Source organism: Oxyura jamaicensis, chromosome 27 (assembly GCF_011077185.1).
Source record: "Oxyura jamaicensis isolate SHBP4307 breed ruddy duck chromosome 27, BPBGC_Ojam_1.0, whole genome shotgun sequence".
In the NCBI taxonomy this organism is placed as follows: Eukaryota; Metazoa; Chordata; class Aves; order Anseriformes; family Anatidae; genus Oxyura; species Oxyura jamaicensis.
Window position 1 is genome coordinate 2301369 of NC_048919.1, and position 26268 is coordinate 2327636.

Below are 26268 nucleotides of genomic sequence, written 5' to 3' on the forward strand. Positions count from 1 at the left end.
CGACCCCCCCCGCCCCCCCCCCCCCCCAGCACCTGCCCGGCCGCCCGAGCCCTCCCCCGGGCCTTTGTCCTGCCGCCGGGCCTTGCCCCCCCCCACCCCCCGCTGCCCGGCCTAGGCTGCACGGCGGCCGGCCCAGGCTCCTACGCGAGGCCGGGGATCCGCGGCCTGCTCCGGCCCCTCCATCCCCGCCCTCGGGGCTCGCCCCCTGGTTCTCCCCCCCTCCTCTCCGCCGCCACCCCTCCGCCCTTCTCGGTGCCCGGGAGGCCGCGGAGCCGCCCCTGGCCTCCCCCCTCCCGCCCGTGCCTCCGCCGCCGCAGCAGCAGCAGCAGCAGGTTCCCTCCCTCCTTCCTCCTCCTCCTCCTCCTCCTCCTGCCCCCGGCGGCGGGAGCCGAGCGGTGCCCGGGGAGCGCTCGGCCCGGGCAGGAGGGGAGAGGAGCGGCGGGGCGGCGGCAGGAGCAGCGGCAGCGCCAGGTGAGAGAAGCCCCGAGGGGGAAAAAGCGGGGGAACAGCGGGGGAACCCCCCCCCCCCCTCATCCCCCTTCCTCCGCCTCCCTCCCGGCCGGCAGGGCCCGAAGCAGCCCCGGGGGGGGGCTGGGGGAGGTCCTGGGGGGGGTCCCGGCGGGGGTGCGAGGGGCTCCGGGGGTGTTGGAGCGCCCCCCGGGGCCGGCTGCGGCCGGGCCGGGCCGGGGTCACGGCGGAAGGGCCCGCGGCCTGCGTGCCCCGAGGCGGCGGGAGCGAGGCCTGGGCCGCGGCTGCTGGCCCCACCGCGAGGCCTGGAGGAGAGCAGAGCGGGGGGGGGGGGGGGGGGGGGGGCAGAGGAAAAAAAACCCCCCGGGCCCCGGGGGCCCCAAAAACCCCCCCCCCCCCGGGGGAGGTGAAGGGGAGGCGGGCACGGCCTCCGAGGCCCCGGCCTGGGAGTTGGGGCAGCGCTGCCCCGGGTGCCGGGAGGAGGCAGGCCGAGGCGGTGCAGGCTGCTCACTCACCCATTTATTTCCTAACCCCTCTCTTTTTTTGCCCGCTTGGGGTTGGAGAGGGCTTGAAAATCGTGTCGTCCCTCTCCCCCCCCCCCCCCCGTGTTTTTTTTTTTCTTGGGGGGGGGGGGGCCCCCCCCCCCGGGGGGCGGGGGGGGGGGGGGGGGGGCGGCTGCCAGCAGTGCCCCAGCCCAGGGCATTCCCCAGGCCCCAGCAGAAGATGGGCTCTGGCCAGAGGGGGGAAAAAGGCTCGGGAACTTGTGGCGGCCCCTTCCCGGCCCAGCATCCCCGCCCCGGGCTGCCATCCCCTCCTGGATGGTGCCCCCGAAATGGGGGACGGGGCTCGGAGCACTTCGACATCTCAGCCTGCACAGCTCGTCTGTCATTTTCCTCTGCACAGATTTCCTGTTTTGAAATCTAGGCTGATAGCTTTTTTTTTTGGGGGGGGGGTTGGAGCAAATAGTAGAAATAAGGCTCCCTAATGACCGCGTTTAGTATTCCATTAGTTTTTGAGGCTTGTTGCTGCTTGGGGAGAGCTTTTGGAAATGCCCCCAGAATGATTCGCTTAGCCCCCCATAACTTAGATCTGCAGCGTTTGGAGGAAACGGCAGGGACAAAATGGACAGTTAATAAAAGGAACAATTGTATACTGCCTGTTCTAGAGGGCACTTGCTGCCCTTCAAGAACTTTCCTCATTGCATATGCTCTTTATACAGCAAATCTTTATCTTCTATCTCTTTTCTCTACCTTCGTCCGGGAAATGAAACTGGAACAGACATTTCTGGAAATGATGAACTTGATTGGTGCAGTTGGGAAGATGTGATTCACAGTTAAAAATGAGCATTGAAATTTGTCCCATTTTTTCACAGTTCAGTATTTGAATTGTATATTTTGTCATTTTGACCTGTTCGTACGACTGTGTTTGTTTTTTTTCTCCTCACCTGAACCCTTCAAATAATGGCATCCGCCGTGTCGGATCGCCAGGAGGTACCCCAGGTACATCCAGTATAAGGATGCAGCTCTAGAGGTATCCAATACTTTGTAAAGTAAAAGGTGTAAATGTGCAGTATTTTCTTCCTGCGATCCTTTTCTGTGCTTGGAAGAACCACGGCTGCTGTCAGTGTTATTGTCAGTGAAATCTGGAGTTTGGGGAGACCTTGTATTTTAGGGATTGGCCAAAAATAAATCCTGGGGTGAGGAGCGTTGCTTTTTCTTTTTCTCCTAGTCATGCAGTATGGATGAAAAGCTCCAAAGCCTTTAGTCATAACGCTCTAGTCCCATGTTTTCCTTTTAATAAAGCATCCAGTGGGAGAATGTGACATAATTGGTTTCTTGGATTAAGAGATCTTGAAATGGCTGGTGCTACAGATAGAAGATGAAACTCTCCAGCAGGGTTGTGGTTTAAATACAGTAATACGGTGACAAAGTCATGTTATTATGGCATGGTAATTTTGTATTTCTCTTGCAAGAAAACGCTCTCTACATGGTTCTGCTGCAAAACAGATGCTTTTGAGTCTCATCAGTGGCACAGAATGTTAAATCTCTCCTTTCCTTGCATTGCATAATCTGGCTGTTGTTCTCCCACAGCAGCAGAAATGATGGAAGAATTGCATAGCCTGGACCCACGAAGGCAGGAACTACTGGAGGCCAGGTTCACTGGAGTTGGTGTTGCTAAGGTGAGCGTAAGTACCTTCTGTAAAAGGCATGACTGCTTGTCCATCCTGCACCGCACTTTTTCCTTTCTACATTGATAGTTTTTGCTTTGCTAGCAGAATGTTTTATATTGATAGTTGTGTTTTCAGTGCTAATTTGCCTGAAGTATGTTTAAGAGGAATGAAAATGGGATCTCTATGAGCAGACACTGCTATACAGAAGATTTGGGGTCCTAATTAAGTTCTTATGAGTTGCTCCACCTTGAGGTAGCTTGCACACCCCCACAAAACAGACGACTTCGTCTTTGGGAGCGGGAATCTCATCTATCTCTTCCTTTCTCCAAGTTTTCATTTGAGAATTGAATTTGGCCACTTGTTAGATGTAGTTTCAAGCGTATTGTGTTTGATACAACATGTAAAATATTTTCAGGAATTTGTTCATCCAGTTCTTTGTGGGTACAATGTGCTAAAATTGTGTACTCAATTGCACAGGACACGCACAAAAAAGTACTTGAAGGTAAACCCTCCTATATCAGTGATCCACAGCCTGCTAGTAAAATCCCATCTTTGTCCTCACGTACAACTTCATAACTGTTCAGTAGCTGACTTTCCTGAGTAAGGCACCTAATGACAACATTCTGTGGTTGCTTGATATGCTGGCATTAAGTTGTTAGCTCTCCTGATGTCGTTGGTAGCGTTAATTGATTGTCTCTCTGAGCAATGAAATGGTGGCAGAACTCATTTTAAAGTAGGTCAGTGATAAGGAGTTTATTTTTGATGAAGATACCAAGTTTTGGACAACATCAGGGTAGAAGGTAAAACACCAGTTTTTGTAGTGTTTTTTTTTAAGCATCTTAGAGTTATTTTGGGAAGAAACTTTGTAGATGTTGTATTTCTTAGAAAACATGAAAGTAAATCAGAACTTGAAAAACAGTTTAGGTTGAGTTTACACTTTATTTCTGTACTTCTGTCTGGATTCAAACAAGGCTAAATCCTGGAAGGCAGCATGAGTAAGTAAAATATTCAGCATTCAAGAAGCCTAGTAAGGATGATTAACACTAGAAGTTCAGGGGTAACTATTTCAGTTACTGAAGTAGGAGTGTGGGTTTTTTGATCTTTTTCCCACCCTTAAGACTTTTTTTTTTAACCTTAGGGCTTCTACAAGTGTAAGTTTATGCTCCATAATGTAGTTATGATCTTGAAAGACATGTTTTATACAGCATTACAACTTTTTATGTACTTTCTCATCTGCTTCTTGCTTCTTCCCCCCCACATATGTAACTTTAACATCCTTAGCTGTACCAATAAAAATAAAGCCAACTGACTTTCTAGAATAGCTAAGACTTAGAATCACAGACACTATCATTGCTTTAAAACAGTGCCAACATACTCAGTGCTCTTGAAAAATGTTAGGAATTGCTCCTTTTAAAGGAAAAGGATACGGGAAAGCAAGTCTTAATTGTTTTCTCTATGTTTGAGCTAGAAACACTGTGTACCCTTCCTCCGTATAGGTGCATATTGAAAAGCCTTTTTTTAACTAAAGCGTACCTAATAATAAGGCCTCATTTCTTGAAGATTGCACTTGGAGCAAAGCTCCTCTTTTACTGAGTTTTGTTTTTACCTGTTGTTATGCAGTATAGTGTATTACTTTGTGTTAGTCAGTAAACTGTTAACATGCGTTACACTTCAAGCAATATATATTTATTTACTTGCATACTTGCTAATTTGCAATAGATCAGCCAACCATTGATATGAATTAGCATGACTCTACTATGTTGCAGCAAGTCTTGGTTGCAATATTAATCTCAGCTACTACATTCCCTCCCAGGTTGGTGCTTCAAATTCCCTCCCTACCCCCCCAAGTCTCCGTCCGTCATGCTCCGCACTGGCATTGGTAGGTCATTGTCTTAAAGGGAATGTATTGGGAAAGCTGTGATACAATTTGTATGATTCAACTAAGGTTTTTAGCCTTTTCCAATTAAATGTTTAAGGAAAGCTATGTCGAGTAAGTTAGTGCCATCTAGTGGGACTGGGCCTGGCACATCCTCCTGGGATAGAAGGTATTCTGTTGCTGTTTATTGCATAAAAGGAAGAAATGTCATCTTAGATGCTCTCCTATTGGGTGAATGCGGCAGGCAGTTACAGCTCCGAGCTTCCTGCCTTCCACTGGCTTGTTGTATCACTTGGTGTGTTTGGCTAGGTTTCTTTAATGTTTAAAAATACAGGGTATATTTTGAGCCTGTGTAAAACTAACGTGCTAGTTTACGTCCTTGATATAAATGCAGCTTTAAAGCCCATTTTCCCACTGTGTTTGCAAGGATATCTGTACTCGGTTTGAAGAACGAATAAAAGTAAGCTGATCGAGGATAAATTTTCGGTCTAGAAACGGGAATAAAAAGCTTCTAGTCATCAGAGTCACAGGATTCTAGAAGAGCTTTCCAGTAACAGTAGTAGAGGGCAGAAATCCTAAACTGTTTTGGAAGCAGCTGTGTGCTGTCACCTCCTGTGGTAGCTGAAGGCACAACCCAATGACCGAGGTCATTTGCAGTCCCAAATGCCTCAAAATTCTGTTGCAAGACTGTGATGAATTCTCTTACTTAATAGTTGGAGAATATATTTCTCTTGAAGCTAATACGTGGAATTTATGAGCAAGGAATGTTTCTAGGCAACTGTTATACTCATGTGGTTCATCCAGGTCACTAGATAGCTTCAAAAAGCCAGCGATGCTTTAGATGTCTATTCTTGCCATATGGTAAAGTGCCATTCTTTCCCAAATTCACAAAGCCAGTCCTTGAATTAACACATGACTGTCTGACATCTACAAGTATTCTGCTTGCCGAACTCCTGTTTGTGTTTATTTAGGGGAGATCTAAGCGTGTTCAGTTGAGGCATTATTCTGACTAGTCATCTCAGGCATCTTTCCTGGGTCAGGAGGTACAGAAGACAAAAAGTAGTTTGTTTCTGGAGATATCATTGTTTAGTTTTGTCTGTTCTCATCTTCTGCCTCCCTTCCCCCTGCCAGGGTGCGGGCTTTAAGATACCACGCAGGTTAGCTCTGAAGGATTTGTGTCATTTCCAGAGACTTTTACTGGATAAGAACTGGAATAGGTAATTGTGCTGGATGAATTGGTGTTTGCACACAGCTTGCTTCAGGCCTAACTGGGGTGGCTCATAGCTGCAGCATGCATTTCTTCTACAAATTTGGTCTTTAAAAGATCTTCAAGCTAAGCTGCGTGCACCACTTTATTATAGCTAATCTAAAAAGGCTGAAGTATTTCTAGAGAGAGTAACTGTCTGTCTTGCTGTAGGAATGTTGTAGGTCTGGAGGACTGTGCTGGAATTGAAGTGTTGGTGGTAGCTACGGGTCTCTGCCCTTCCTCTGCGTGGTGTCACAAAGAGGGAAATGAAAATAACCTGAATAGTGTCACTTACGTTGCAGGCCATCTGCCTCCAAAAAGAGAATAAATAGATTGTAAAAAAGAGCAGCATTTACTTGTATTGCTTTGTCGTTGCCTTTTTTTGGTTTGTTTTTCTCTTTTTCTGTCGCTCTAGGATGAAAAGTCTTGATTTGTTCAGTAACTACCAGTTGTTTGGTCTACTTAGCAGTGTTTTTAGCAGCAGAAGTTACTAGGTTGAGAATTAATGTATGAGCATAATTGTATCTTCCCTGGAGGGAAGCAGTGCTGCACAGTAGTCCTTGACAGGTGTCACGTGCCACCAGAAGAACTAATTAATAAGAGTTTTGAAGCTTAGAAATTTATCAGCTACCACAGAAAGTGCCAGGACTTTATGCCAGATACTTGAAAATTGTTTGGATGCTTCTTTGTGCATCACGACTTATTTCAAACGCGGTGTCTGGCTGCTGGAGTTCAGGAATAGTTGTCAGAGCTCAGTTCTGCTTCTGCCCTTGAGCTGAACTCACCTTCAGGATGAGTTGCATGACCATTCTGTCCAGTTTGCCATCAGAAAATAAAAACACTTTTTTCATTCTGAGGGAACTTTTGAGGTATAATGGGAGCCAAGCAAATCCTGTTGCAAATACGCGTACCCATCAGCTGTGATGGAGGTTACCTGTGAACGTCTGATAGCAGGTTAACTTCCCGTGGCAAAAAGACAAACCTGGAACAAAGAGGTGATGTGGGGATCTCGTTATTGGCCATAATGTTGATTAGCATGGGGCTTTTCTAGAAGCCCAGTTAAGAAGCAGTCTTTAATTCTCCCATGTGGAGTCAGCAGTAACTTTGAGTGGAATTAAGGACTGACTTTTTCCCTTTGAAATCTCTTGATTTGCTGCAGAGTTCAGAATAATTTGGGCTGCATTGGCCTGAGGTAGTGAAGCACATCTCCGCCACTGAGTTAGCAAGAGAGTTTTGCAACGCACGTAAACCCACATGTGAGGCTCCAGCTAGGCAGCTTGGATTCCTAGAGGTCCCTTCCAGTCTGAGGAGTTGCAGAGCACAAAATGGAGACTGGACAACAGAAGAGTTGTGGACGAGCCTGAAGGATCATTTCTGGCAGCTTGGAGAGGCTGAGGAAATGCACGAGTCATGCAAGGCAGTATTTAGGCTTGGACAGGAGGTAGGTAAGGGAGGCCTGAGTCAGACTAACTTTGTTCCAGAAGATGTGATGGGGGCTATTATCAGGCTAAGTTGTTTCTATTGAAACTGCAGCCATTGTGCCTCGTTTGTGGCCTTCCCTGGGCTCTCGCAAAGGGAGAAATGACTAACTAGCTTGTGTAAATGGACAGGTTTTTAATTCTTGCCTTTGAGTAGGAGTCTTGAAAGGGCCTGCGAACTCTTCATCCACTTCTCAACATGGAGGTGTTGTCGTGCAGAGGTAGGCCACGGACTCAAAGCAGCAGTTGAAAGGTGAATCACAAGGGAAAAGAGCACGCCAGCTTATCTCAGAAAGAAATTCCTCACGGAGGAGGAAGTGTGTGCTGTTGTGCTTGTCATTTGGGTAAACACTATAGGAGCCATTAGCTTATTTCAGATGACCCACGTATTTCAAATTTTTGCAGAGCCCCATCATGGTTTCTCTTGACAGGGAATAGTGGATGAGGGGGCTGGAAGCGATACCGCAGAAATGCGGTATTATCCCGGAGCAGTCTGTGCTAGAAAAGCCAGATACCGGTGAAAATTACTTCAGGAACAAAATTCATAAGCCCTTCCCTTGTGAACTGTGGCATGCTCATTCCCTACTACTACTTCCCCAGCTATATTCCGATGTTAGTATTCCTTGCTCCTGCTTACTTGTTTTTCCCCCAAAATTCACGTTCATTCCTTTAATTCCTTTTGTGTCACGACCACTTAAAATGGTATGCTAAATTAAGTACTGAACATTTATCCAATGTCAGTTGCTGAGTTAAATATAAATAGTCAGGAATGATAAAACATAAATTTGAAGATTTTTTTTTAGTCTGGGCACACACTTACTCCCTCACTGTCAGCTGAGGGGTAGGTGCTGAGATGTATAGCTGCTCGTATCCATTGTCTAAACCTGTTGCTATCAGCAGTGGCTAACACGAGGCTGTGTGTGAAACCAGGTATCTAGCCGGATGAGCGTTAAGACTGTTGTGTTCTTCCTCTCGCATAACTGAGAGGAGAGGTGCAGCTGAGGACTAGGCCGTGCTCCTCGAACATCCTCAGTATTGCATCCTTAGTGCTTCACGTGCAGCATGTTCTAGCGAACAATCCATGTGTCCTTAGCCAAAACACCTCAAAACAAGACTTTTGCTAACAGTTTGACTAGAGCAAGATGCTTTAGCTTCTTGCCTGTAAGATAGGCCTCATACTTTGCAGTAGAAGAAGTGGAAGGCTGTCTTGAAGATACTGAAGGGGAAGAAAACTCGATCAGTGGAAATAAGTCAGAAAGTGGCTACAGAGGGTTTTGCATTTGTTCACAGTGTCAATAAACATGACAGTGAACTTGCTAGATACTTATAAACAACTGTCAAGCTTTTCTTTCCTGACTCCATCACTGAGTACTTGGTTCCTTTCCACCCTTTCTATTCCTGTGTTAGCTTCAGTTTTATGATTCTGTCATTGTAGTTTCTAGAGGAAGTTTTCAAAGTAAAGGGAAATTATCATTTTTGCTCTTCAAGAACTTGTGATCAGAATTGAATTGATCTTTTGCTAATATAAAAAAAAAAGGGGGGGAGATTTGATTCCAACTCCTCTAGAGCTGTAAATCTCAGGTGGAATAGTATGGGTAGTTGTGTCTTGGAAGGAAGAAAAACATCATGAGGTACTTTTCCAGCTGCTTTTGTTTCAGAACTTTATATTCTGATACAAACAGACTGGATGTTTTGTATAGATGAGGTTAAACCTGTATTTCTGAAAAATCTTAGGATTGCTTCTAACTATAGATGGTTTTATCAGCTTATTACTCCAGGTTGCCCTGGAGTGCAGGTCAGCGCCATGGCCACGTGCTTTCAACCACAACGTCTCTGCAAAGCTCAAACGTGGCGTTTTGGGACAGCTGTTCGTGTCACTTGCTCTCCACGTGCAAAATGGAGGCACCAAAACTTAACCAAACATGGAAACAACTTTCATCTTGGTTATGTCCAAGCCCCAGCCTGTCCATCGGAGACCAGCAGATGCTAACTTGTTGGGATGCTTCCACACCTAATCGAGCTTTCACACTCACACAGAAGGCTGGGGTCTTGGCCGTGCTGCTGAGGTTTCAGCGCACGAGAAGAAGCGAAGGATTTTAGAGGATGTCGCTTGTGGTGTTTGTAAACAAGCTTTTTACGCAGGTGAAAAGATCAGCTTTCCATCACCACTTGCCATCAGACAATACGTTTATTATCATGGAGGACTTCATGTGGATGTACTTGAGGTTAGCGTTGGCAGTTCTGTTAAGTTCCGTTGGCCAAGGAATAAATCCCCGTGACAACCGGGGGCAGCGCCCTGGTGAGCCATCACAATGGACTTGTTCTGGGACAAGTGGCGGTGGGACCTTGCTGCTCGCTATAAAAAGAAACGTAATGCTAATTTTTTACTTCGCCGAGGGCGCAAGGTAAAATATCTTAATGCTTTTGAGCTATTTGTGTGATGAGCTGAAGGGGGCATGGCTTAAAGCATCTGCAAATATCTTTTTCAGTAACTTAAGTTTGGAAGGGGATCCTGAAGGTGTAGCTTCCTGAGCTGTTCAAGTGTAGGCTTTTTTTTTTTTTAATTCCCTTGAAGCAACCCTGTCCTGTAAGGAGTAACAAACTTGCTAGTTAACATTCACAGAGTAACAGGGGAGATAAACAGAACTTGTGCTTGGTGTGGATGCCTGATTGGGAATGGGGTTAGTAATGGCTAGGTTGTGTCACGAGCTTAATTTGGTAGTGGTGCTTGTCTTATAAATGGGGAAGGGAGAACTGCCACCCTCAAAAATAATCTGTTGTGGGATTCTTCTGTGGTATTAAGGCTTCTTCTCTACCCCTCCCATAAGTCATCTTTTGAAGTATATAATGAGAAGTGGCTTTGCCTTGAGGAAAGGTTGATTGGTGGGAAGTGGTTACTGCAAAAATAAGAATGCCAAAATAGAACAAATCTTTGGGAGAAGATGCTCACAAGTTATTAATGGAGAGTTGGCTTTATCATGTCATTCTTCCTGTTAATGCATTTCATCAGTAATTGTGAATCTTGTTTTTATATCTTTGTCAAATTTGTCTAGATTTCTTAAGTTAGGTCCGTGGGAGGATGCTTTTGTGTCAGAGCACTAGGCTAAAACAGTGACTTTGCATGATTCACTTTTCTTTCTTTTTAAAAACAACTTAAAGAGATTTTTAGAAAATAATTTTCAAAAGCGCTTGTGTACCTTAAATGTAGGTGTGTATCCAGCAGAGCCTGCGAAGATGTTAGACTCTTGTAGGTAACTGGGTACTCTTTTGGTAAATCTGTTCCAGCCTCTTGCATTTGTGCTTTAGCGTGACAGAAGCAGCTGCTTTATGGGCAGGTCAGCCTTGGGTCCATAAAAGAGCCTAGTGAGAGAGATTATCTTATGGGTGGTGGTTCTACTGCTGTTAACACGACTTCCACTTGTTAATTTCTTTAGTGTGTGGGGAAAAAAAGCATTAAATAAGCACTTTTCAAGAAAAATCAGTGGTACTGCCAGCATCTGATAACAGCAAGGGATGCCTTGCCACATGGAAGATACCTTTAAACTCATAGCCCAGGGTTGAACAGATGCTTGCCTGAAGAGCTGAGCTTTGAACTAATGCTCCTCAACAAACCCAAAGTTTTGTTTCTCAAGCCAGTTGCCTTAGACCTTTGTGAATAGTGCTTTGGCTGTTCTGTGATTGTGGTTAAATAGGACAATCAGGGTTTAAATCGACACAGAAATACCACTCCAAAGGCCAGATCAGTACGCTGAGAAAAGACTGTCCAACTGGCAGTCCAGTTTCCATCTTGCTCCAAATGACTTCTGGAGGGTTTTAGTGCTCTAGCATGTGTCTAGGTCTAGGCATTTGACCCGCGTTGCTGCTGTATCCACATGGCTTGGAGCAGCGTAGTTAGCCCAGAGGTGCAGTGTGTGGTAGGGTGTGTCTGCCGTGTATGAGAATCATTTCTAACGCACTCTGCTTGTTTTTCACTAGGGTCCATTAAATAGTGAGTCTTCCAACCAGAGCCTGTGCAGCGTGGGTTCTCTCAGTGATAAGGAATTGGAGGTAAGCAGGCACAAATACTACCGGTAACTGGGTTTTTCAAAAAGGAATTTTGTGAGAGCAAATGGCATGGTGTTTGTTTGGGGTGTGAAAGGGACTAGCAGAAATGCCTAGTCTCGTTCTAACCCTGCAGCCTTCAGACCATGCTATGAAACAATCCTTCTTGAAGCTTCCCACTGCAGCAGGCAGATTTTACCAAACCCCAAAAACACAGCAATCATAAAATTCAGCTTATGAAATTGTTTTCAGCTGCATTGTGATTTGTTTGTGGCTTTTGGCTAAAGTGTCGGCCAAATAAGAAGTCAGAGAGCATTAATGGAAAAGTTTGCCTTGCCTATCAAATATGTGAGTGTGCAGAAGTCTACAAAGCTGAGCGTTTTTATGAATCACTCTGTGGAAGTGCGGGGAGGTGAAAATTGATGCTTTGTCCCTGTTTAATCTTACTGCTTTAGTGTTAACTATTCCAAAACACTTGCTAAAGCAGCCGTAAAATGAATTGCAAAGTTCATCTTTTTGCTTTAAAACTCCATGTTAATAAAATAGTGTCTCAAATCAGAGTGCATTTTCTTAAGACTTTAAAGAACTTCCCACCCAATTATCAGGTAAGTTTTGGATCATATTTCCCTCCATCATATGGCAGTACTGGTAGGAGCTGTCTGGTGAAGCTAAGTCTTTCAGGAATGAAATACCCATACAAGTGAGTACAGCTAATAGTGAAAGATTGAGTACTAAGTCTTAATTTTACTTGATTTTTTGATGGGCTTGTGTGGAATGATTTAAAATGACCAAGCTGATGTAATCAAATCTACCATTCCTGGCTTTTCGGTCTATAAAACATAACGTTGTGTGTAATTTTGGTTATATAAATGTACTTAAGTGGAAGAACAACCGAAACTGAATCTCATTAATATGCTTAGAATTCCACAGGGGCTGTGCTGGAGCCTGTGGTGTTACTGTTGCTCCAACACTGCTCATGAATTACTCTTCGCTCAGCAGTGAGGAGGCAATTTCATTGACTTGTACGCATTCAGGACCTGGTGCGACAAGTGTCTAGATCATTACAGAGTTTTCAGTCTCTCCATTCTCAGAAGTGCTTTGCAGACATGATGGCCACCCCTCCCTTAACATCTCGTACGTCATCTTACCAAAATAACGTCAGTGACCGCCCGGTTGGTGACGTGGGACCGTGGATGTGCAGCATCCACTGGGGACACAGCCAGATTTAGGTTCTGGCTGCGTCGGCGTTATTCTTTCTGCTATTAAAGAAGGTAGATTGATTTCTGTGCTTACTGTGTGCAAGTCTTTTGGCAGAGATCTTAAACAGGGTACTTTGGACTTTGGTTTCCAAAGAGCATGAAGCTTAGGTTTGCCACAAACTTTCTGGCCATGGCTTTCCCTCCCCCAGTGTTGTTTTGCACGCTGCGGTTTTCTTTCTGCCCCTGGGCTACGGTTTAGTGGTGACTGAAGTGATTGCAGAGCTTATAGCTTGGAAATTATTTGGGACCCTTAGGGATAAGAGATGGTTTTAAAATGACATTGGTGATGGGAATGACAAGATATCTTTCTTTCCAGCAGCCTTGGTAAGCTGCTTCCAGTGCTCTGCATCCTATTGTTTTCAGCAGATTGGGCCACATCAGTGACCCTGGTGGCAGGAAAGCACCGTGCCAGGGTCCCCTCACTCCAGTGTGTCTCTGTTTTCAGCCTTGTACGGCTAGGTGTGATGCTTCCAGAGGTTTCAACCGGTGCTCTGTATTGTGCCTGCCTGTAAATATATTGCTGTCCAGTTGTAAGCTGCCCCTTTAGGTCTCTGGCTGCTCCCAGAAGATGCAGATGCAACCTGACCCTCAGCTTCAGTGACAGCAGATGCAAAGCAAACTGAAGTTCAGATGAAATTCATCAGTGGTGGCTTTCTCCTGGCTGCCTGCTTGGGGAGCTCTGCCTTTATTTGTGCAAGGTTGCAGATGTGCACTATGGGCAGGATAGTTCGCGTAGGCAACTGCAGACAGCTTCAGGAACGAGCAGAGCTGCAGGCGAGATGGATTGTCCTGGTAGACTGAGAGTGGCTGCCGCACTTTAATCCTGGATGTCTGTACTCCAGCCTCTTGTCCTTGGGGCCTGTTCTCAGCCACCTTTCACCTTTTGTGCCAGCAAAAGTTTTGTTTTTTTAAATACCAGCAGTGGAAGCGAATGCACCAGAGAACTGAAATGGCCACTGGGGATCTGGAGCAGATTATTGTGTTTTGGCATTTTCTTTAAATTTTGGAATAGCTGCAGAAATGTTAATTTTGAAGTATTGTTTAACAGACTCCTGAGAAAAAACAGAATGACCAGCGGAATAGGAAAAGGAAAGCGGAATCATATGAGACCAGCCAAGGTAATCCATTCTCCTGACCCTGCTGCAGGATTTCCGAACGGTCGGTAATTTGTGCACGTTTTGCACAGTCAGTGTCCTAGGAAACTAATGGCTCTTCTCAAGGGTGTGTCAGGCAGCTTGTTATAAACTACTCCATGATGGTGTAGTTCTCTTCTGGGAGCCCTGTTGTCCTCATTGGCAGGAAAACACTCGTCTTCGGCTTATTTGCACAAACTATCCCATTTTTATGGGACAGACTGCCCAAAGGCTTAATATGGCTTCTCTGAAGTGTTGTTCTGGTCCTGTGTCACTACATATACAGCAGCCAGACTTCAAAATACAGGCTGTACTCTCTTTCTTATTTGAGACGTATGCCTGCCTTGTTAAAGTAGGTTCTCACCGTAACAAATAGAGAACAAACTGTACTCAAGTGTAAAGCAAGCAGTTCTGTCTCAAAGTACTAAGAAAAACCCAGAGCATTTCAGTCCAAGTTCAGATTTTCTAGCAAATGGGCATAGGGGCAGATTTCTGGTTCTTTTATGCTTCAAAAGAAAGTAATGAGGATTGTGTTGACAGAATGGCTTTGATAATATTCTAATAAGAGAAAAGGGCTACGTTTTAATGAGCTGCTATTAAGCCACCACTAGCTATCTCTTTAACTCTTCTAGGAATGCTGGTGAGAGATTTAATGTGCAGTAATTTACCCAAAGGTGAAGGAGTGAAAGTACCCTTTGCTCTTCCCTTACCTTAAAGGAAAGTTTTGGAGAACCCATGCAACATTCAGTGAGGTTTAGTGTTTTCTAAGTCCTTCAGCAAGCACAAATGCTGTTTGATTCGATTTGACATGTTCAAAATTGATTGTTAATTGAATTGCCAACTGTAAACCCTCCCAAAACAGCACAAGAGCTGTAACCCTGGGGCAGTCTTTTGTTTTGCAGAAGCTTTTGTTACGATAGGTGGTGCACCTTTAAAAGGGGAAAGGAGTGTCAAAGTGTAGAAGTGATTTTTCAGAAAACTACTTCATAACTTCTGTACTTAAAATATCAACTCTTCGTACTTTGTTTTCCTTCCCAGGAAAAGGCACTCCTAGAGGACATAAAATTAGCGATTATTTTGAGGTAAGCATCTTCATGTCATTTGAGGAATCGTAATTCACATTATGCAAAATCTGAAGATGGAGGTCTGTAGTGAGCCGTCTGTTACTGAGCCCTCACATTAAATAGCAGCTGGGAGTCATTGATCGATGAGGTTAACCCACAGTCCTGCTTAGCTCGGAGATGTGAGACTTTCGGAAGTTGGTTTTTAAGTTACTTTCTCTTGGAGCAGTGGATAAAGCTTTTTTTAAAGAACAACCACAGTAGTGTGGGTTGGAGGTTGACTTCCATTGAAACCTGTATCTCAGGATACTTGTGCTCTTAGTGTGCAAACCCACACTGATAAAGGTCCAGTGCTGCAAAGGAGTCTAACCAGACCCAACACACCTGCAAAGTCCTGATGGTTTGAGTAGGATGTTTCTTACAGGGTTCCCTCTTTAGAGATATCTTGTCATGGGAAGCTGGCATGACACAGGAAAGGGTGGAATCCCCTGTCCCCCATCACCACTCCCCATCCAGCCCCCAAAAAAGTTTGTTCTTTATTTTACTGAATAACTTGGAGTCAGAAATTAAGTGCTTATTAGTGCTTATTGCTTTCCTGGCTTAAGTGTTTACGTGTGGGGCATTGTGCAGTGCAGCAACATGCAAATTCCTGTACCAGCCAGATCAGTTCCCAGCTGGCTTGCTCTCTTTGACAGTGACCGGCACAAATACTTGAATGGAGGTGCATATTTCTCACTAATTCTGTGCTGCAGTTAGACACCTCCTTACAGGGCATGGGATTCCTAATCCTGTACAGTAAATAGTTAATGTGTAGCCAAGTATGTGAGTTTATATCATTTTTTGTCTTAAAAAGAGAAATGTACTCCATGCAAATGTGAATGTTTGTCTGAAATACTTTTGCAGTTATTTTTGAAAACAGCAAATGAAATTTTAAGTTTTTCCTCCCAGCTTATCTTCAGTTTGTTTAAATGAGTCCCTAGAGCCCGTAAGGCTTCATTTTTAAGATTGAGTTGGTTCTGCCTCTGTTAAATTTGCTTAAATATAGTGTCTCTGTGGAATTACTGATGATCAAATATGTTGCTTTGGCCAGTTTGCTGGGGGAAGCGGCCCAGGAACCAGTCCTGGTAGAAGTGTGCCACCAGTAGCCAGATCGTCACCGCAGCATTCCTTATCCAACCCCTTACCGGTAAGCGTACTGCCTGGGGACAGTGCGGGGGGCATGGCGATGATTGGGTTTGTTGGCTGTGCTTCAGACAGGTAATAAAGTGTCCTGCACGGGAAGGAAGGGTCTCTCGGTGAGTGATTTCATGTGGTCTGTATTGTTTTTCCTTTCTTGGTTTGGTTCATTTTTCTTGTTGTTCTGTTTTTTATATCTGAAATTGGTTTCTGGCAGCAAAGCCAGATTTCTAGAACCCTTTAACAGCTTTTAGTCCAGTTGTTAATGATGTGAGTATCGGAGCTTAGAGCATGCGAGATCAATATTCTTAGCATGCTTTGTGATTACAGATAGGTTGCTGTCCTTAATGAAAGGTGGAACGAATGTATTTTGTTACCTTGGGTTCCACTAGTGCTGGGAACATCCTTTACTTCTGTCTGTATGGGACTTGGCAAAAGCTTGTGAAGCAATGTGCATACAAGCACGTCTGTTGCTGTTCTTTGTTAAATAATTCCATTTTGCTGCCTGAACGTTTCTGCAAGATCTGAATATGAAGGAATAACCAGTATTTTTAAGCCATTTTAGCACAAAACAGCTAAAGACGTTTCTTTCAGCTGGGAAAGCAGTATTCAGAGGCCCTGGTGCTTGAACTCTAGTTCTGAGTGTTGCCAGTGCCCTTATGTAAAATTTTTCAGCATTTGTTGTGTCTTGCAGAAGCACTGAGTATGGGAAAGGTTTAGTTACACCAAAAACCAAATGCAAAGGCTTTTCTGATTACATTATTTTGCAGAGACCTTTGCACAGTTCATGAATGTGTACCGAACTAAATCCCACCACGGAGTGCTCTGCTCAGAATTCAATATATGTTGCTAGATTTTGGGGAGCTTTGTATTGCTGCTTTAAGGGAGAGTTTCAGATACAGCTTCTAGGTGTTTGTGACGTTTATAAAAATTAAAATATCTGGATAACTGAACATCCTTGTCTTATTAATTCACTAATACTCCTCCTTAAAGAGAAGTTAATGAACGAAATAACATCTCTGTTGCAGATGAATGATATCCTAGGGACAGTTCTTTATTCCAGCAGATGAGCTACCCTACAAGTATTTATAATGGGATCAGTTGATTCTTCCTTTGCTTTTCTTCTTCTCCACTTGAATATATTGAGTAGGTAAACATTTGAACAGGACATTTCTCAGGTGGTGAAGACCAATGGTACAGTTAGTTGGAGCTAGGTCGGTTTGTCTCTCTCCTTAGGCAGGTGCTCTTTGTGTTTCTTATCTTCTGTTCTTTACTCTTGCAGCTAAACTTGCAATGTTTGCATATTCATAACAAACTATTATGTGCATTTGCAAGATCTATCCTCTTCTTACAAACTGAGTATCAACGGTTTGAGCTAAGCCCAAAAAATGGGGGGGATGAGTGAAAACTGGAGAAGATGGAGTATCTTATCCATTGCAGATGTCAGTGTGGTCTAGGAAGCGAGCAGAATGTTAAAATGTCTTTCACAGTGAGACAAACCTCCTCCAAACCCGTGAGTTAATGTGTACTGTACTGGAAATTTTCTGCAATCAGAACTTGCGGAGGAATTGTACTGGCTTCAGGTTGTTACCTCTCGTCTTCAAATCTCTTGACTGCTTTGAATTGCCTTGCTTCTCCCTTGATCGGAAGGATGACGTGCAGGTCTTCAGACTTTTTGCGAGGTCGCTCTCGTATACAAGCATTCTGTTGGGGGAAGAAAGAATGCTCTTGACATTTGTAATGCTAGCCAGAAAATATGCTGCAGGTTGCAATTTAGGTTTTGAGAGAAAGTGGAGCCTGACCTGACTGTTTACTTTCTGTGTGGCATATGTCTGGCCAGGAGTTACGGCTTGGAAGGTCTTAGATGAGTATTACCCAGGCTGCCAAGTTTTAGTGGTGTTGGGCTGGCTTTTGAAGCAAGAGCAACAAGATTCTGAGTGCTCAACGTAGCTCAGATAATTCTTGTTCTTACTGAACTCAATTCCCATATCACCTTTGGAAAATGAGTGTACTGAATGAGAAAGGAGCTGGCCCTTACATACGCTATGCATCTCAAAGATTTTTTAGAAATACGGTAGTATTTTACTTACCTTGCAAGAGATTGGTCCCTGCATTAATGACAGAAATGAGGGGCTACCAGGATGTCTGGGTCCCAGACACGGTTAGGTTGCTGACGTAGCAGTTCAGCATTGGTTTAAATTTTAAAATGAGTCTTTAGTAAACAAAGTATTGTAACTTCAAGTTGCAGTGTGCTAAGGTATTTCGCCTCTCTGGCTTCCAAATGCACGTATTTGCAAAGGAAGGGTGTGTGTTAACTGACAAGGAATTCTGTCCTGTGTGTTCATTTGTTACGCTGTTGTTTTTTTTAATTGCTAACTTCATCTACTTTTTGATGTCTGCCATTGGAACAAACATTCCAGGAATTCTGTCTGAGTTATCAGATCCTCGCCATGCTGCCTGCCCATTCCTGAGCTGCTGCTTCACTGACAACAGTTTTGGCAGAGTCAGAGAACCGCTTTTTTTTGTATAAAAAAAAAAAAAAAAAAAGTTCATTGTATTTTTTTTGACTATGTTACAGCGGCGAGTGGAGCAGCCGCTGTATGGGGTAGACGGCAGCACAGCAAAGGAGCCACAGGAGGATCACTCTGCTCTGCCAACGCTGATGTCGGTGATGCTGGCGAAACAGCGGCTAGAGAATGAGCAGCTGGCACAGAGGGGAGGTGGCCTCTGCTTTACTTTTGTCTCGGTGAGCAGCTCTGGAAAGACTTGAATGCCAGGGGATGGTTCTAGTTAAGGGATGGGGCATTTGAAGCAGCACAAGTGCAGCCTGGTTTATTGATGACCGAGTCTACCATCTTCTGGTAAGTTCATCTTCCTTGTGAAGAGTTCGAGGTCCCAGGCTATCCCTGTTTAATAAAATGAGTTTTAAGTTTAATGATTCAAAAATTTTGTGTAGATCAAAACAATAGTATCTGAGTGACTACTCAAATGAGAAAAACAAAAAGACCGGAGTATAGACTTGCTTTTAGAAGCATTAGTTTTGGCCTAGCTTAATCTCAGCTGACAGAACTATATTAGGTTTTTAAAAGCTTTGTCTTTTAGCAGGTTGGGCCAGACTTCTTGAGAGGAGCTGATTCTCTTGTTTTAATGAACTAAGTCTCTAGAGCATTCTTAAAACTTAAAAATATGGTACCCAGGCCAGCCTACGCCTCCCATGTGAAGATAAGTGTATCTGCATGGGCACTAGCAGTCGTTTCGAGGAGCATATAACAATACGCTAACTTTCTTTTGCAGGCCCAGCAAGGCAGCCCATCTTCTACTGGATCAGGGAACACTGAGCATTCCTGCACTTCCCAAAAACAGATTTCCATCCAGCACAAACAGTCACAGGTATAGCTTACTAGATGATACATCTCTTGGATATGAGATTTAAGCTTGACGCAGCTTGTCTTCTGCACGGGAGGATGTCTGTTGCAGTAGACATAATGCTTCCAGTGAAAAAGAACTGGTAGTACCAACCCTGTCTGTAACTGTACCGACCGAAGGTGAATCACTCTGAACTTTGTTCCTTATCCTGTAAAGGATGCTTCTCAGTTCTGCTACTGGAGTTTGCTTGATCTGTTACTGAAGCTTTTTCCTGTCAATACTGTGGGCAGTTCTTGAGCTGTGTGAGAACGTGATCGGGGAGGAGCAGCTCTGGATTGCCCTGTCTGTTTCAGTTGTGTTGTACCCTGAATGGTCTTCCTCTCCTTTAAAAGTGAAGATGTGACGGAAAGCTAAATGATGGTTATGGATACCTCTACTTAAGCACTGGATCATGGGTGCATCCACAGTGATTACAGTACAAATATCCACAGCTGCAAGTTCTTTGTCTTCTGCAGTTGTTAAGAGTACACCTGTGGGGTAGTTTACCCTGCGAAGGTGGAACCCGATGTGTTCTGACAGCGCTTCTCAGCAACTTCACTGAGCTGGAGTCGAGAAGAGGAGTAGCTGTTTTGTCTGTGCCACTGTTTTTTGGTGCCTTTTGTACTCTGTTAAGATTCTTCTTGTGGCTTTATGGCGAGATTTACTTTTAGCTGTGTCATCTATCTGTTTCGTGTAAGGCCATTGAGCTTTATCTGCAATGCATCTTGCTCATTTCTTCTGCAAGCCTGCTCTTAGTCTTCTGATTTTCATCTCTGATTTCTCTGTGACTGACCCTTCCCTCAAGTGATTTCTAAACAATCAGTTTTGTGTCAATCATTTTCACACATCAGTCTGTGTCAGAGATGGTTTTACTGCTGGGGGAAGTTCATTCTCTGTTTCCCCAGCAGGTGGTACAAGTTCTTTGTGCATAAAGAATTGCTGGGGACAGTTGCTAGCTAAAGTCTCTGAGCTCTGTCGTGTCATTGGGGTCACATCTGTTGTCTGTATTGTTAAAATCCTGGTCTGTGAAGATCCCTGTTCCTTGCTAATGCTTGTGACAGAGTGATGCCGTGGCTCAAGAACCTACCAGAGAGACTTCTCAGATTTCAGTCTTTGCCATCTCACCATCACTGTTTAAAACAGTGGCCACAGCTGTAGTGAGCGAGATGCTTTTATTCTCTCCTGTGCTCAACATGCTCACAGCATCCATCTTCCTTGAAAAGGGCGACAGGTTATTTGAGCATGCTCTCTGCCAACACTCAGCTGCGTGGTGTTTTCCACAGACGTAGCTGTAGCATATGCTTAAGACAAAGAATCCAGAAAGATGCTTGACTCTCAGGATGTTTACATTTTCCCCATCTCCACCTGTTTGTAGTTGATAAATGGAGAAAATAAAATCTGAGTGATTTCCAGCTTGAGTCACTTTTGGCAGTGCCAAACGCAAGTCAGCATGAGAATGATTTTCTTAGCGTTTTCAGTCAGTGCAAGGAATTCACAAGTTCTCTGGGGCAAGGTGAGTTGTGATGAAGTAAATCACTGCAGCTGTAAGAGCATGCATCCTGAAGCATGACTTCATCTGACGCGGTGCGAGCATGTGTGCATTTGACAGATGGATGTAACAGTTACCAAAGAAACTTCTTGCTGCTTGGCTGAGTGGATGCAGCCTAGGTTTTCAGCAGAGAGCCTTCTCACTGCCTTCAGTGACAAAAGTCTTTGTTCCATGTGCCTCCTGCAGGCTGCCAGGAAGCATAAAGCAAGTTAAGGCCACAGTGAGGTGACCTGCCAAGCTTCCTCTCTGTCTTTCGGGATTTAGGCACCTCTTGCTTGATGTGCAGAGCTGGCAGGTGTTCATTTTGATCTTGCCCATACTGGGTGCATGTAGAGAAGCAACAGAGTTCAGACTGCCAAGTTTGCCTCTTGCTTCATGGTGTTAGCTGCCAGGCAAGCTTGAAATTTGGAGAATGGTTATTAACAACTCTGCAGGTAAGTCTCTGCTGAATCTTCCCAGAACCAGGATAGTTGCCTGCTAGCTGTAAATGTGAAATCTGTTTGTAGCCAGGCAGCAAGATTCCCTTGGGCTGAGTTGTTTTTTTTCAGTTGTTACGTTCATGTGCATACTGACTTCTTCCCCTTTTCTTCCCCATCCATTAACTGCAGTCCTGAGTTGGAAACTCTTATTGCTACAGAATATTTCTTATTTCTTTTTTACTCTGTTCCTGGGTTATAATTCTCATTTGAAAGGGTGAACGTATTAAAGATGTGCTGCACCCTGTAAAATTTTCCAAATAAGTTTCATTCAAGAACTGTAAAGTTTCTGTCCATAGTGGATACTAACATACCAGTGTGCCAGAAGAAAGGCTTGCGCCTAATATTCCTGCTGTTAATCTGTTGTTACATTTTAAAATAATGAGAACCTGCATTTTCTGCCAAGACCACCTGGAAAACCTCAAAGGTATTATGTTTTGTCTAGCAGGTGGTTGTCTATGCCCATTAATTTGTTATTCCAGCTGAGGGATGAGATTTGGTGGCTCTTTCATAAGCCTTTTTTTCCTGTGCAAGCTATGTTGCGCTGCAGGAAAGGACGCTGAATGTTAGAGACTATCAAGGGCTGGGCAGAACTCAACTATAAAAACAGAATTGGCAGGGTGTTGTAGCCTGCTATGTGTTAACAATCTGTGTTCTCCAGAGCAGAACTTCAGGCCTTTGTGCTAGGTGCTTGAACCTCCTGTGCTGGAGGAGCCCATCACGCGATGAGAAAGTGAAGAACTGGGAATGTTCTTCCCCAGACTGCTGGGGGATGCAGGGGCTTGGTTCCTCCTTAGACCTAACTGTTCAGGTTCAAGAGGGTTACTGTGTTATGCTCTGTGCTGACTCTCTGAAATACCAGCTGCTCTATTAAATGTGGTTTACGGTGGTTTTTCTCTACAGTCGGACCTCACAATGGAAAAAATCTCTGCACTAGAAAACAGTAAGAACTCTGACTTGGAGAAAAAGGAGGGGAGGATAGACGACTTACTAAGAGTAAGTATTTCAAGTGGGACAACTCTTCTAAAAGTTGCTATTTAAAGATATCAAGAATGCCTCTGCCAGCTAGGCTGCAGAGCAGGGTTTTGTGTACTGAAACATTTGTAGAACGAACGCTCCCAAGGTAAAACAAATCCAGTCATCCCTTACTTGCTAGATAATTATCTGGTTCGTAGCAGATACTGTTTGGGCCTGCTCGCATCCACAACCAGTGCAGCAGTAGCAGTGTGGTATTTATAGTGCAGAGTCATTGTTGTAGCTAAGCACTAGCTCAGGTGTTTGTGTCCTCAGCAGGGGTGGCTTTTTCTTTATCTGTTGCACTCTTGCGTATTTTGGTAGCTAACCTTCAGAATTATTGCCCTCTTCTCAGAGCTGGGGAGCTGACTCTGCCTCTTGCTCAGTAGCATGTTCTGCAGCCTCTCAGTAGATGGAGAGGTTTTATTTGAAAATGTTGATTTATGAGAGTCAGTGACACGAATAAAGATGAAGAGAAGATCTTTTGGTCAAACCTAAAGAATAAAGCTTCTCCAGCTCATTAGTATTCTTCAGTAAAAGATAAATAGCTTTAAATCAAGGATCTTGTCTTAATGGAGGAATTGTAATTGATCTAGCTTTCATCAGCTGGAGAGGCATCTCTTGAAGTGTTGAAAAGGATTAGAAAACACACTAACAGGAGAAGAGCAGAGGCTCTGTGTGTTTGTGTATTTCTGATCTCAGTACCTAAAAGAGCTAAGACATTCTCGTAGACTTACACGGATGTACTTGTGGCTTTGTGGAAAATAGACCATGAAGCAGGGAACAGATTTTTACCATCCACTGTTTAAACAGAAGCCAAACTGTTGATTGAAAGTTAAATATTATTTTTGATCAATGAAAATAGTCGCACATAAAATACTGATGTACGTTTTGGTGGTGTTACTGGGAGAAGTGTATATAGCAGGGCTGAGGATAGTAACGCAAACAAGAATTTAATAGAAAGCGCAAAGGGAGTTGTCCCATCCTTTTCCTCTATCAGTGTTGTGGCTAAAGGGGGAGGATAGCCCAGGGATGACTAAGCTATTTTGAGACTTGATAGTTGTGGCAAGGTCTTAATTGTTTTAAAAATAAAAAATCGTCGCGTTGAGTTCCTTTTTACCTTAGTTCCTCACATGTAAACCAGGATGATAGCACTTCCCTGTTCTAGTGGGGTGTTACAATTTGAATGGGTTAAAAATGATGAGCTTGGCTTGGATGTTTTGATAAGAGAAACCGAGTACTTTTTTCCTTTTATTATTTTTATTTTTCCCTGTCATATCCTGCTGCTTTGTTTCTTTAATCTGATGCCTAGAGCTAGCTGGAGGAATTTCTTTCTAGGTGATGCTTAGCTTGGCTCTCATGGAGCGACTTAGTCAAAGCTTGTCTTCTCTGTTCGCTTTTAGGCCAACTGCGATTTGAGACGGCAGATAGATGAACAACAAAAGATGCTGGAGAAGTACAAGGAGCGGTTGAATAGATGTGTAACGATGAGCAAGAAGCTCCTTATAGAAAAGGTGAGCAGGGACTCACAGTTTATATGACTGAAAGCTTCTCTATCGTTTTTTGGGCAGTGAAAACCTGTTCCTATTGCTTTAATGATAAAAAAAAAAAAACTACTGGAATTTTGTCTTGAATTACTTCTCTGCAAATAGTAATAGAATCTGAAGACTAGAAATGTTCTGAGTGTTTTGGTTTGGTTACTCTTCACTGTCTCAGCATGATCTCCCTTGCTTAAGTGAAATAGTCTGAGCTCGAAATGCAACAGGCATTGTTAGGTTTGGAAGCTCATATACCCAAAACCCACCATTGTCCAGCACTTGCCATACAAGAGCAGTATCCCATTGTGCAGTGAAACTGCCAGATAGGCTCTGTGACATGGGCGAGCCATTTAAACCTTTCTTTCTTTCAAATGGCAAAATTGGCGATCGTTCCTTTGTTTGCACAGCACTCAAAACAACATGTTTAAGACACTGAGAAAGTGCCAAGCTGTTGTTTACCGGCATCCAGTCTGCTTCAGTGTTGAAAGCTTCGCAGACTTCCTTTTGGTTAAACAATGAGGGGGTTTGATTACTCTCTCACCTGTTGGCCAATTACATCTATTGTTTGTGGGCACTGGATGGGCACAAATACCAGGGTGCTGGCCAGGACACGCAGTCCCTTTGACTTGCTTTTGTCACAGAGCTGATTGTTCCTGGCTGAATGGGACTCCCTTTTCTGGGAGGATTTCTAACCCTGGGCTGTGTTATGTGGGCTCGGTGTACAGATAAGTCGTGTGTAGCTCCAGTGAGGAGCTTTGCCGATTCATCTTTAATCCTAATTGACTGAAGCTTTGCTGCTCTCATCTCAGGCCTTTGAAATTTCCTTTCACTTACTGGAAATACTCCTGACAGACACCACCACCAGTTTTTATGCGTGTTGGTGTCCTAATTGAGACGGTGTCACTTCTGGGAGTAGTGCTTGTCTAGGATTGAACTGGCTGATCATTGTATCTTAGTCTTAACAGTGATTTAAGGTGCATTTTCTTCCTCCACCTCTTGTTTGAGTGAATAAGGGTCTGATCAAAACCATGCCTGGAGTCCAGCTAAGCTACTGATGGAAAGGGATGGTTTTAATCCTACCGCTAGATTGAATTTCAACTGGTGATAGGAAGGGTGAGCTGCCAAAGCAGTAATGGGCAAGGGAAGATGAGGCTGAAATGTCAGAAAAGCAGCTGTCTTACAAATGCCTGTCAGATCACAGAAGCACCATCAATAAATTTATCAATAACGTTCAGCTGGGTTTCAGATAAATGGCACTGAAATAGTGTGAAAGGTGATAAGGGTTAGAAGTTACTTAAAATACAGCATAACTCTGGGCTGCTGATTTATGGGTTTTATTTTAACACGTGTCTTATTTTGTTTTCAGTCAAAGCAGGAGAAGATGGCATGCAGAGATAAGAGCATGCAGGATCGATTGAGGCTAGGTCACTTCACTACGGTGCGGCATGGGGCGTCTTTCACCGAGCAGTGGACAGATGGCTATGCCTTCCAGAACCTTATCAAGTGAGGACAGAGTTATCTTTACCTTCAGAGGCAGAGAAGGAAAATCTAAGCAGTTGTGTGTGGTGTCTTGCATGTCAAAATGTGAGAATGGTGTGACAGAAGCATGGAAGGATCAGATAGGAACTCGGCTGCTGACAGTGGAGAATCTTTTAATGTTGAAATGTGAAATGTTTCCACTTAACTCCCAAGACTTAAAACTGGAATCAAATTGTTTGAGTCGGCCCCTGGGTTGGAAAGAAATCGGCTGCCCTGCTGGATATGCTGGATATTCCCCGTGCACTTGGCTGTGTAGGGGGTGAAAGGGTAGAGCAAATCCTCACACGTATCTTGAGTCCATCGATTTGATTTGCTCTATCTGTGTGTGTTACTACCCAGGAAGGCTACTTAGCTCCCTGTGTTTTTTTTTTTTGGTTTGTTTTTTTAAAGTTAAGGTAGAAAAGCTTAAAAGAGAAAATCCATACTATTTAGCTTTTTTTTCCTCCTGGTAACGGTGATCAAAGGGGCTGCAGAAACCTAGAAATTGAGATCAGAGACCCTTTTATGCAGGATGTTAATGGAAATACCCAGTAAATTCCCACCTGGCCTAGACCTTTAAGTAGGACTTGGCAAATTAATTGCATAGAGAGAGCTATGTGTGATCCTTTAAAATCAGCTCACTTTTCTGTAGCCTGGTAGGGAGGCACAGGTCTTGCGAGGTGTAGATTGAGTACTTTATAATTCTCCCTTAGTTTGTGCGGTAAGACGTGGAAGAAATACTTCTGGAATTTCTACCTGCAGTCTCAGTCTATTTTTAAAATGTGAATTAAGTATGTAAATTCTCAAGTCATTTAAACTTGTAATTCCACGACTGCTTTTATCACTATAAAATAACGAGG

At 44.0% G+C, this 26268-nt stretch overlaps 1 protein-coding gene across 6 annotated transcripts in view; it reads left to right on the top strand.

Annotated features, from left to right (window-relative positions):
• Nucleotides 1-42: 42 nt before the first annotated feature.
• The window catches only part of TLK2 (tousled like kinase 2), a 44416-nt gene continuing 18190 nt past the window's right edge, over nucleotides 43-26268 (top strand). The window contains exons 1-12 of one of the 6 annotated variants that reach the window (XM_035347694.1): nucleotides 43-471; nucleotides 2562-2647; nucleotides 4452-4517; nucleotides 11214-11285; nucleotides 13587-13656; nucleotides 14710-14753; nucleotides 15823-15918; nucleotides 18487-18654; nucleotides 19203-19298; nucleotides 22242-22334; nucleotides 23756-23866; nucleotides 25257-25393. In XM_035347694.1, coding sequence (XP_035203585.1) covers nucleotides 2567-2647; nucleotides 4452-4517; nucleotides 11214-11285; nucleotides 13587-13656; nucleotides 14710-14753; nucleotides 15823-15918; nucleotides 18487-18654; nucleotides 19203-19298; nucleotides 22242-22334; nucleotides 23756-23866; nucleotides 25257-25393 — 1034 coding nt within the window. In that variant the 5' untranslated portion in view covers nucleotides 43-471; nucleotides 2562-2566. Of the gene's footprint in view, nucleotides 472-2558; nucleotides 2648-4451; nucleotides 4518-11213; nucleotides 11286-13586; nucleotides 13657-14709; nucleotides 14754-15822; nucleotides 15919-18486; nucleotides 18655-19202; nucleotides 19299-22241; nucleotides 22335-23755; nucleotides 23867-25256; nucleotides 25394-26268 lie in introns of all 6 variants that reach the window. The other 5 variants (XM_035347693.1, XM_035347698.1, XM_035347696.1 and 2 more) reach the window with 5 other exon arrangements.